Source organism: Syngnathoides biaculeatus, chromosome 17 (assembly GCF_019802595.1).
Source record: "Syngnathoides biaculeatus isolate LvHL_M chromosome 17, ASM1980259v1, whole genome shotgun sequence".
Taxonomy (NCBI): Eukaryota; Metazoa; Chordata; class Actinopteri; order Syngnathiformes; family Syngnathidae; genus Syngnathoides; species Syngnathoides biaculeatus.
The window spans coordinates 10379493-10392248 of NC_084656.1; the positions used below are offsets into that span (position 1 = coordinate 10379493).

At 39.8% G+C, this 12756-nt stretch overlaps 1 protein-coding gene across 3 annotated transcripts in view; it reads left to right on the forward strand.

Moving 5' to 3' along the window:
* ctif (CBP80/20-dependent translation initiation factor) overlaps positions 1 to 12756 on the forward strand; it is a 70428-nt gene that overhangs the window by 36473 nt on the left and 21199 nt on the right. For all 3 annotated transcript variants that reach the window (XM_061801577.1, XM_061801575.1, XM_061801576.1), the window contains exons 9-10: positions 6806 to 7313; positions 9233 to 9526. In XM_061801577.1, coding sequence (XP_061657561.1) covers positions 6806 to 7313; positions 9233 to 9526 — 802 coding nt within the window. The remainder of the gene's footprint in view (positions 1 to 6805; positions 7314 to 9232; positions 9527 to 12756) is intronic.

The window sequence follows — 12756 nt, forward strand, 5'->3', positions numbered from 1 at the left end:
TATATAGTCCTTGTATTGAGAATTTAATTAGTTTTCCGTACTCCATTCATGTGGTGGAAAAAGATTTCTTTTGCAGAAAGTGTGAAAGTGGCTTTTCACACTGGTGTCATCTGATCTGTAGATCTGACACGCCCTCCAAAGGTGGAAATTTCCCTGGTTGACTCAACTCCCCCCATGTGTCACTGCCGTTTCACTGAGCATTGACACAGAACACAAGTGGGAAAATGGGACTTTTGCAAGCTGTGTGAAATGAGCACAATGCATAGGCGACCTTTAGGGCTCTAATAGTACTGACAAAGGCAGAAAATCGCATTTCCCTCCCTATCCTGTGCCTGTGACATACATAGCAATACAGAATAGAGGTAGAAAATGTCTGTGGTTGCTTTTCTGCAATGCGAAATGGCCCGACAAGTTTCATTGTATGTATTATCATCAATATACCATCATAAATAGATTATAATCATCTAATTTGTTTGTTTTATATTTTCTGTAATTTTATGTTTCAGTTTTGAACAATGTCTTCATAATCTCAACTAAAACCTTGTAATGTTGACGCTTTACCGCGAAGGCTTGGCATAAGCCAGTCCCCAGACTCCCTTAAAGTATAGTGTGTAGTGGTCAGTGTGAAGTTGAGACTGATATTGACTGTCTGCCTGCAAAGCTCCCCTCATCCCCGCACGGGCTAATCAATTCGTCTGGGTCAACTAATGGTCAACGCACACACCTGTAGCAGCAACCCTGATCGACCGCAATATCCCACGAGCATATATCCATGATTCATTCACCTCTTCAGTTGCCGTGGCAACCTTCACTTCCACTAGTTCTCTGCATGTTGTTCAGATGACAGTTATCAGCCTGTATTTTTTTTCTGTCCTTTTTTTGCCTCCATGGTTTTCGTCTTCTACATAAATCCATCTTATTTTCAATTGTTATACCCAATTAATGTAGTCCTCATCTATACATCCTTCCATTCACCCACACTGTGGGACATCCTTTCTCTCATTCTCGAGTTGTAGCTGCCACTCTTTAGCCACACTTCTGTCAACTGGCCCTGAGGGGATGCGGCACATCTAACGCCAGGTAAGTCTTTGCACAGGGGACATCACTTAATGCCACTGTCCAGTAAACAACATTTTATCTTTGTCTTCAAAAATCTTACTTAAAAAATGTTGCTTGTCATGTAAATATGAACTAAAAATTGAACTGGCATATTTTTCATTGCAGAGTGTGACAATCATGTATTCTGACTAAAACCTGAAAGGTTTATTAAACATTATCACAGCCAAAGATTTTTGTTTGTTTTATGGGAGGCAAATTACGGGAAAAAGCATTTTAGATAATTATACTTTTTGATGGGGTTTAAGCATGAACTAAAGGTGTAATGTTTTGTTGAAGATCGAGGGTAGATACCCAAGTGGCAATATATTAGAATCAAATAAGCCATTATTTGTCGTGCAAAAGTATTTTTTTTTGTGTGTGTGAAATTAGACAGTTTGGCAACACAAGAACATCAAATATACATTGCATGTTGAGATGATTGCGATTGTAAACTAATTAGTAAGGCCACTATCTTCTTCATATCTTGTTCACTTCCTTCTTATGCCCTATGTCTTGTCACCCCTTCCCATTTTGTCCCGAGTAGTTGGATGAAACACCAGAGGATGTGTGTGGCAAATGAGAGTCAGGCTAACGAGAAATTATCATGAAGGTCACGTATGTGACTTGTGCCAAATTTGCGTGGACTTCGACTTTAAACTGGCTAGCTTCGTTCAGCTTGCTAGTTGCTAACAACAATAGCAGAGTACCCTCAAGGGGAAATGCTGACTCGGATGAACAAGAAAGCCAGTGACACTGTCAAATCTTGTATGCTGTCTCAGGTGAAAACTCAGGTTTGTTCATTTATTTACTTTCCTGTGTGATATTAAGACTACTAAGGTTTTTTTCATGAAAATCTCACTGCTTTATTTCTAGCCATTAGTATTCCACTGTTCATAACAGGGATTCCCAAACTTTGGGTCCAGCTAGGAGCACCTTACATGAGCACAAAAGTCAAGATGCTTAAAGTCCAGTGTGAAGTTTCCATAATCAGTAATGGCTTGGAGAGGCATGTCATTTGCTGGTATGGCTCCATTTTCTTTTATCAAGTCATTTTTCCAACCCCCATAATCGCAACACCAGTTAAACATGTTTTTTTTTTCTTAGATTTATGTTAGATTTAGATTGGAGAAGGCTTTTTTTTTTATCTTGATGAGCTTCAAACAATTCAATTATGATGACTACGTTGATGGTACAAAACACATTATGCTAAAAATACTTCTATTTAATTAGTTGATGGCTTTTGTAGAAAACCGAGTTTCCATGTAGGAGACTTTGTAAGCTCATCAGTGGCCTGTTGTTTCATTTTTCAGGGCATACTCCCCAGTAGCGATGTAACTGATGGACGGTTGGCGCAAGTAATGCCGCCGCCGAGCTCAGCCATCATTAAATATGATTAACGTTTTATTACCGTCTCATTTTCACCCCCTCGCCTGTGGTGCGTTGGGGAAAGGTTTACGAGACGTGAGCCTCTACTAACAGCTGTCGGAAAGATAAAATTAATCATTAGCTTGAGCGAGATATTGTCCCGCTCAACTTTCACAATGTCTCCTATGAGCGACAAGTGGCTCCATGATAGATTCTAATACCTCAACCTCTTTAGTCCGATTAAACACAATTTTGCCATTTGTCGGTCAGCATTAAGTCTGATTGGGATTAGTCACGAAAACCCCTGGTGGAAATATCTCAGTCTTGAAAAGCTGCTTTGTTCCCGTCACTTTATTGAAGGAGGTGAAGAAAAGCACGGCCAACCTGCACAGAGCTTAACGAACCTCTCTGAAAGATGCTGAATATTTGAGGCAGTTGTTTGCTCACCACCAGATGAACTGTCTCCCAACCTCCCTAGGAGAGTAGAGCCGAGGTGCCTGAAAGGACACACAGCCAATGTACGCATACAAAGTGACCTATAAATATATTGCATTTGCATTTACTTGTGCTTGCGCTTTTATGAAGAGAGGAAATGCTTTAAAGTAAGCAAATTTCTGAAATATAAGACTGTTTGATGCCTGATAAGGAAGTTAAATCTCTCCTTTGAATAGTCACTTTCTTACCTTTTAGACTTTTCAATTCCATATTGGAGGCTTTTCAGCTCGAAACTTTTCCAAAATAAAGGGACTGCTCGCTTTACGACTAAGTTCTGTTCCACTCAATGCAACTTAAATTTTTAAACAAGCTGGAATGTGCTGCAGTCAATCACTACCATGCACAAAACCAATAACAATTACAGTAAGTCATTGTATGGTGGTAAATGAGTGGGCCTTCTTGTGCCACTTGACCACATATCATTACCCCGCTGCGCAAACTACTCCATTACATGCTCTGCATAACCTTGAAACCTCGTCAGCACAATCACCTCCCGTATGTCATTTGCACATTTACACTTAAATGTGTATATGTGGGATTTTCTTGATGATAGCTGACAGCCAATGAAAAAACAAAATTCACCAACACTTTAGAATATTATGTAACAAGAAAATGAAATTGGTCTAATGTGGAAATTGTGGGGTAGGAATTTGCCCTCTGAAAAGTAATTTCCAAGGTGTTAAATGAATCTGTGTAATATTTTAGTATTGTTCTCAAATATTATGGATTTTTTTTTTGTCCATCCATCTATTTCCCATATCACTTATCCTCATTGGGGTTGTGGTGTGTTGGCTCTTATCTCAGTGGACCCAGGATGAGAAACATCCAGTTCTGGGTGTATGCCGCTACACCCAGAACTGGTTGTCAGCCACTCACACGGCACAAACATTCACTTAACCTACTGTGCATGTTTATGGGATGTGGGAGGAAACCGGAGTATCTGGAGAAAATCCACACAGACACAGGGGAAACATGCAGGCGAGGCCAGATTTGACCTGGGTCCTCAAAACTGTGAGGCAGATGTGCTAACCAGTCAACCACTGTGCCACTGGAACTTTTCAACCATATTCTAATTAATTGGGATGTATGTCAAACCCAAGGCTGTCTGGCTAATCCGCAAGACAAAATCAAATGTTTATTACAGCTGGGTCACCGATATATAGAACATGCAGCATTAATAAAACAAATCCCAGAATGGTTTGCTCACGTGTTGGTGTGTCATTTGAGACGAAAGGATTGTATTATTTTTGCGTAGACAATGAGCTTTAAGAAATGGGAGTCACAGATTGTGTAGTGGTACACACGCCTGCCTTTGGTGCAAGCAGCATGGGATCGATTCCCGCTCAGTGATGATGTCATAGATGGTGCATAACTGCAGAGGGGTTGCGTCAGGAAGGGCAACCGGCGTAAAAACTGTGCCAAACAAATATGCGCATTCATCTGAGATGACACGCTGTGGCAAACCCCAACGGGACAAGCCGAAAGAAATACAGTGAGCCTTAAGAAGTATAAGACCGCCTGGCTCCCATACATATTGAGAATTGACAATAAAAGTATACCACACAAGTATGAGTGAAATGTTTTTAAATTCTCAAACTAATATCCTGCACCACAAAGTCAAGTTTGTGGTCATATGGAAGAAAAAACTAATCTGAGGTTTTGTGGCTATTTTTCCAAATGTAACTAAAATTTTAATCACAAATATTTCCTAAAGCAGCTCTAATATAATTACACATTTTCTCACAGTAGTGTAATGGATTAGAATTCCATACATTTTGGAATTAAATTATCTACGTACATGTATTTAGCCTCCAACACTGGCTATACAGCTATGTGCACTGCAAATGGCTGGTGACCCATCCAGGGAGTACTCCACCAGTCACCTAAAGCCAGCTGTGATAGGCGCCATCTAACCAGCAACCCTGCAAAGGTAAATGCTGTAGAAAATCAATTGTACTAAATATTTTCTTAGCTGTCCCAGCATGAAAGCAAAGCCCACGAGCTTAGACAATCTTGTATTTTGTTAAACTTTTTCCAGTTTTCTTCTGCTTCCTCAGAGTCCTATTCATTTATTTTTCATTTTGGCCCAATTTTTGAACTGATTCTGAAAGCTTTGGTCATTTAAATAAAGGCTAAGAGTCTCGGGTTTGTGAGAAGTGATGCAACAAACAGCAGACTCATTGATCTCTTTTATAAAGTTCCATGACCTTCCCTGTTGCTCTTCAGTACAACCTCCTACAAGGCTGGTAGAGTTTTGATTACCATCTGCGTCGGCTCCGAAAGGTAATACCAAGAAAGCCTCTTTTATGTTGAGTGTTTGAATGGCCTGAGTCAGACTGGGAGAAGCTTTGTCTCTTTTCAAACTGTTTAACCAGAATGTCAGAGAAATTAAAATACAGATATCACTGATAAAACATACTGTGATTTCCTATGTATTGTGGGGGATATGTTCCAGCGTCATGCGCAAATATTGTTGTATGCACCGTGTTGTTGCTTGTGTGTATTGTATTACCAGTTGTTTGAAGTTTTTTACTAATCGTAAGATCTATGGTAATTTCCGTTAGCCTTTCAAAAATGTTTCACATTATGTGAGCATTAAGCTACCAGAATTTTGTGCGTTGAAATTTTGTGATTGGGTTGAGCATTTTGATGTTTAAATATACAGTTTTATTCTCATGTTTTGTGTTAGTTTTACTGTAAACTTCATTGTTAGGGGGGAAAAAAGAAGCATGAAGGAAGCACATTTGGCGTCTTTTTCAGAGAACTGTGCAAGCGAGAGAGACATTGCAGATTGGACAGGTCTCCAAGAATACTTTCAAGTGTTTTAATAGGTTCATGTATGTTTTAACAAGTTAAAATGTTTTGAAGCATGTAGGAGTGACTAAAAAAACAAAAAGTATATGCTTTTGTTATATCATGGGCGTATCTACAATGTGTCCCCTACAATAAACCAGAGTTCACTGTACCCTTTATCAATAATATCTGTAATTTAATTTCTCCTTACTTTTTGATTGAACACATCAAAAAAGCAACAAAATTGCTCCCAGTCTGACTCATCATTCAACTACTCAACACTAAAGTGCCTTAACTTCAAGTTGCCTTTAAAAAGGGAAAATGTACACTTAAGCAAAACTTTGACAGCCTTGTCCTAAGTGTCAAGGAAGGCCCTTTGAGTTTTGCAAAAGGTATAAGATCAAGGACTGTGCAGTAGGTTTCTCCGTGACCGCCCCACTCCTTCACCCCTTCTACTAAGTACACCTTTACTAATCTTCCTAAAGGGTGAAGTTAGTCAATATAACACAAATTAACAATTCTCTTTGCACCAGTCAGTTTAATTTCATACCAGTCTACCACTGTGACCATCAATCCAAATACTGAAAGGTTTGTCTGTTGAAATTAAGATTTTGGGACTTTTTGCGATCAAAATGTCAGCAAACGTTTTGGTTTCTGGTCGCAGCAAACAGGGTCTGCTAAACTCTAGCGTCAATGCATCGTTAGACTAAGGGTACTTGTGTCCTATAAAACAGAGGTGGTTGAGCAGCAGCCATGTTTGAAGGTGGTTGTGTCTGATCATGCTTAGGCTGAGGTAGATAATAGGTTACCTTCTTCATGCCCCTGTAGTTAATCTCCCAGACCATATGCCAGTATCTTGACTTGACAAGCACACAGAGGTAGTACAGCCGTAGAACAGAACTATGTAGGATGGGAAAATTCAACGCGCAGCCACATGTAAGCGGTGTTACTTAAATTTTGGTGTAGTGGTGGTGGTGGTGGAGGCGTAGTGGGGTGATTGACTTGTTGACTTATATAGCATCATCACTGAACTAACCATTACCTTCCTTTCCAGGAGACAACAGCGGGCTCAAGGAGGAGGTAAGAACCAGGCATCATCACCACAACACCAGTGGGATCAGCAGTCACCCAGCCCAACAGATGCAGGAGACAACAGAAACAACGCTCGGTCACCTCGCCAGTATCAAGGCAGACATGGGCAACGCCATGGTGGATCTTTGCACGGTTACAGCCAGAACCGACGCTGGAACCCCAATCAGCAAGGTCCAGGACAACAGAACCCAGCAGGTTCCGATAGAGGACTACCTCTGAGAGCAACCAAAGAGACAGAGAATGTAAAAGTGACAAGCAACAAGCAGGCGCGACAGATGGAGGAGCCTCGGGACTGTAAGAGTCCAGCTGACTCGCCCAAGTCTGACTCAGCGCTGGGCGCGGACATCTCATCAGACGTGACAGCCGACAAAGAAAGCCTTGGCTCATCAGGCCAGGGCCCATCTAGGGAGCCCCAAATCAGTTTGCTGCAGTCGTCTAAGGAGAGGCTGCAAAGGAGACTAAAGGACAAGGTACAGGAAAGCTACTTACTTTCTGTCCTTGACTATTAAGCCAATGAAGACTAACGTGCATGGGTCCTCATGTTGTGATTGTGTGTGTGTGTGTGTGTGTGGTGTGTGTGTGTGTGTGGGCAGTGTACTTTCATCGTTGTCACACACCACGGTGCTTTAGTCATTTAGCTACTTCTTAGATTTGACTCAACTGTTGCATGAGTCAGCTGTGTTCTCTGATACTTGGCTGCTCAGAACTGACAGCAAAGCCACAATTCATGAACATAATTCCTGAGAGACTTAGTGACGCTGCGAGTGGCTGCTTTATTCATTTTACCTAAAACCTCAAGAGTTGAATCATATTTTTCTTAATCACTTTAAATAACAGCTAACACTATGAAACCGTTTTTTTCCCCCACATCCAGGTCCAAGGTTCTGAGTTAGTTTCTTGGCCAATGACTTCCTATGTGGCGTTTAGACATTGATCTGATCGATGTGATCGGTATCAGCTGATAATTAGGATTTTGTCCCAATAGGCTTCCATGTCATAACTTGACGATCCGATCAATGTCATCGATCAACTTCATTTAACTTTGTGTCGCTGTCACGTGGAAATCCCAAAGTTAATTTGTTTTTAGGCTTGTCAAGTGCCTTGTGGAGGAGTACTATAACTACCTGACGGCCAATAAAGATTTTTCAATGTTGTCTGTGAAAGGAACACATCATTGATGCAGGACTATTTTGGGGCGTCTCAGACAGCATCAATTATTTTCAGTCTGTGCACAACTGAAATACATCATGGAGAATGTTATGTAAATGCTTATACACAACGAATTTTATTGGGCACCTGAAGAACGTACACAAAACCCCCCAAAAAACAACGGAAAAATCAAAGGGACAAAAATGCTGGACAATACCCGTCCATAAAACGAACAGTGAGAAAGTTTGAGTACGCCCATTATGAACAGTATTTATTAAAATAATTTAATTGCAATAAAGTAATTTAATGACAGTAAATTAGCACCCATTATTTCTATCATGTTATAATATGGATTTGACCTAAAAGTATGTCAGTGGGCAATCTTTTAATGCCCCAAGAGGTCACTGATGCTTAACATTTGTTTAGAATGCTAGAGAGTAAGTTTGAGCTGGGATGGGCTCCAGCACACCCGTGGCCTTAGTGAGGATGAGCAGTACAGCAAATGGATGGGTACAGTACTCAGTATACAGTACACAAATATATACAAAGCCAATTCTATACTTGCTAATCATAATAATCCACAAGAATTTGAACATAAATTCTTTAAAAATCAGACTGTGATTTTTCTGGATTTTTTTTCCTCATTTTGTCTCATAGGTGTGGTTGACCTATGATGAAAATTACATCCCTCATCTTTTTAAATTGAAAAAGTTACACAACTGGTGACTGACTACTTTTTTTTAAATCCCACTGTATGTATGATTATGTGCACATATATGCTGTTGAACATTTGCGTTTGTGTTGCATGAAGACATTGGGTGGGATGGATGTATTTTAAGTCGATTTAGTCACTTTGAGGTTTATGGGTTTTTTTTTTTTTTTTTTTTTAGTGACTTCATAAAAACGGGAGCACTTCGGTGCAGAGTGTAAGAGTAGGCCCTGCAACCAGAGGGTCAGCAATTTGTATCAATCCCTGAGCACATGTCACTATTGTGTCCTTGGGAAAAACACTTAACCACATTGATTGGGCATACGCATGTACCTTGTTCTGTGTGTCCAAATTAGTCTCACCGTAGCCTGTACCCTGTCCAGGTACGCTGGGTACCTCCTACCATCCAAAAACATGCATGTTACATTCATTGACAAACTCTTTCCATAGGTGTGAATGTGACTGTGAATCCTTGTTTTCAAACAAGTCCTGGGTATACCAAGTAAGAGTAACTCAACTCTGTTTCTCCAGGAAGAGGTGATAACGGAGGCATCAAGTGCACCCAACATGGACCGGTTAGTGGGGCTTCTCAATAGCATGAGGAATAACAGTAGTGGCGTGGAGAAGCAGCTGACCTCCTTCATGGAGGAGGCACAAAGCTCGGCACGCTCCGAGCAAACCCTGGCCCAAGTGGTGGGCACCATCTATGACAAGACCGTGTCGGACCGGAGCTTCGCTGCCACTGCCGCCAAACTGTGCGACAAGATGGCGCTGTTCATGGTGGATGGGACCAAGTTCAGGTCGCTGCTGCTCAACCTTTTGCAGGTAATATTCAGCTCTTTCACAACAGATTAGTACCAGAAGAGCTGGAGTTCATCCGTGTGTGCATTTTTCACAAAACCCAACAAAGTACTGGAGAATTTTGGTTCAACAGCATTCATTATTCCCATCAGAGTCTGATGTAACATGGAATAGCTTTATGGTTAATTGCTTTCACCACCACAGGATGGGAGAAAGCCCTGTCAAAGTATCAAAGTTTACACCCCCATTCTACCTTTCCAGCATTCCCTTAAACACAGGCACCATCTCAACTCTGTTATGGCTCTGATGCTATTTCAGAAAGTGGAATGTTTGCAAGACAATTTCACATAATTTGTGTCAGTACCATTTATGCAAAACGACTTCTTGGGACATTTCTGTCACCAATATGACAAAGAATCTACTTAATTGCCACATCAGTTATAACTGGCGACTGAGAATTTATCCACCTCCACCTTTGACTCAAAACCTCAAAAGGGACAATGTCGCAACTGTGCATTCACACAGAGAAACAGCATTATTGGGCTCAGTGCCTCGTGTAACATATACAGTTGAAATATGTTTGTTTATATTCACTTGATAAAAATAAATTTTTTTCCTCATTATCTGACAGACAAAAAAAAGTCTTGTTTTAGTGCAATTAGGATTACCTAAATTATATCTATTTGGTAAATGCTAGAATAACGACAAGCATTTTTAAATGGATCTTTGGGGTTAGAATTTGCATTACTTTCTTTAACCCATTCATGGGCAGACCACAATCAAGGAAATATTTCTTTTTCGTTTAACGCATCAAACAAAGGGCAAAAAAGATGTGCCCTTTCGCGGGACGGGTATGTTATCAGTTCTGTGAAGTGGTCCATACTAGAGATATGTTTATTAATTAGTTCTTTTTCTAGAATGACACTTATGCATTAATAATACTGATGGATTAGCATTTTGAAGACAAACTTGGTTGCATACTGTCCTTTCTCCCTTTCTTCTCTTGGAAAACGCTCCATATGTACTTGAGGCAGCCATGTTGGGTCAGGAAAGAAAGGGAAATAACTCCGTGCTAACTTTGACCAATAAGTTATCCTCTCCTGATACCAAATTATGACTTCAGATTAAAACACTTAAATATTTTGATATACTGAAGGATATAATGTGTGAAAATCATGATGTCCCAAAAATGGGATGCTGCCCACGAATGGGATTTATTAAAGTCATGAGTTTACACACAATAACATTACTATGCCTTTAAACAATTTAAACAATCCCATTTTTTAGTATTTTGGATGTCAGATTGTGTATTTGTTGCCTCAGTAAATGTTTGGGGTATGAATTAAAACCCTCCACGCATTCCTGAGTCACAGATGTTTTCCTGCCGAGAGGCCTCCAATCAGGTCATTCGAATTTCTCCAGCTTACTGACGCCAGTGGTGAAGATCTCCATGTGTCTCTCCGCTCCCGAGCCAATGCTGTCAACATAACAAACACATTCCACACAGAAGCAACCAATTAGAGAAAAGTTTTAGCCAAATATAGACAAAGCTTTTGGAAAACTGTCAAACAAAAGTAGCTGTCAGAATGGTCTTTTTGGGACACTTAAATGACAAAACATGTTTTTTTTTTTTTTTTTTACATAAAATTGACGGTTTTATACTAAGTCCATTGTAGAGGGTCACTGTTTGGAGGTTGAAATAGCCAAAATATGGAACCTTTAATGTGACATGGAAAAATGGACAGAGAACTGTAATAGATGCATTCTATAACACACAGAGATTCTCTAAATATGGATTCATCAGAAACCTGGACTGTATTCATGACTCTCGTTTACGCAGAATCAGAAGTGGAACATTACTACAACTGTACAATTTCACACAGCATCTCGTAATCTGATAATTAAATTGAATCTACACTAGCATGTGGTTGGCATTCCCTTACTCAGAAAATACATCATGCCTCAGTTATAGCTCTGATACTTTCTCAGAGGGAAGAAGTATTTTTCATCGCTTTTATCCAGAACACTGCAACAGAAAAGGCAAACAAATTTGAGCTTTTGCAGCTATTACAAAAAAGCTACTCATACTAAGGAACTGTTACATTTCTATAGCTTCTTTCACGGTGAGATTCCACTATTTATGGTTCTGAGCCAGAGCACAAACTGAGAAAGATCCCCCTTTGCCTTTTTTTTTTTTTTTTACACAATGTTGAGTAGGTGGAAAATTAATGCAACTGTACCCACTTTCATATAATGAAAAAGTCAAAAAATTAGTTTCTGTGTGCTAACGGTACCATTCAAGTCACAATTAATCAACCACCACTTTCACATATTCAACCAAATTCTTAATGGTTAATCACCTTTTATTCCCTTTCTATAGCCAACTCTACCCAAGGCATGATCCATGTACCTTCCCGCATTTACAACTTGACCTCAACATCTTTGCATAGTTCAGTTTTAAAACAAAAGCAAAGTTAAGAAAAGCGTGTGCAGTAGAAGTAAGTAGAGTGTGGATATCATTTGGAGTCATGTGTCACGTGGAAGAGAGCATTGACATGTTTGTCTCAGTCAACCACTTCTGCACGCATTACTGCCCAGCGGTGAGTTGTTCCCACTCCTTGATCTGAAAGAGGGTAGCGCCGATGGAGTGGAGAGACCAAGGGGGTAGTAGTGGTCTTAAATTCAGGCAGTGGCCCGTGGCCTCGTGCGTGAGAAAAGACAATCACATAGAGAAGCACAGAGATTATGTGGTCTGAGGGAAGCCCCCAGGGAACATCTAAGATGATCATTGTAAAAAATATAAAAATGTAAAATAAATGAATGGATGGATAGATTTGAAGATTTATCAAGTTGAATCTGTAGACTAGAGTTGGAGTAATTCAAGGGAATGGGGCCTACTTTAAATTGCAAAAACACATAACTGATGGATAGATAATATCTTAAACCATAATATATATTATTACAGTTGAATATAAATTCATATGCATTTTACATTAATGAAAGTAAATGGCTCACTGATCCATTGATGAAAAAAATGCCCTGGGAATATGCATAAAGATGGACATGCGGTGAAAATATATCACTTCAAAATACTTCCCTTTTACCAGACTGTAAAACCTTACAATTTGGTGGCACTTCGGGCATTTCCAAAAGCACAAAAAAAGTTATGGGAGTTTTTCAGAGATCAGCGTTGAATATGTTTTTTTTTAATCTTATGTTTTATCTGTGATGAACTCCACACAAAAGATTAAAAA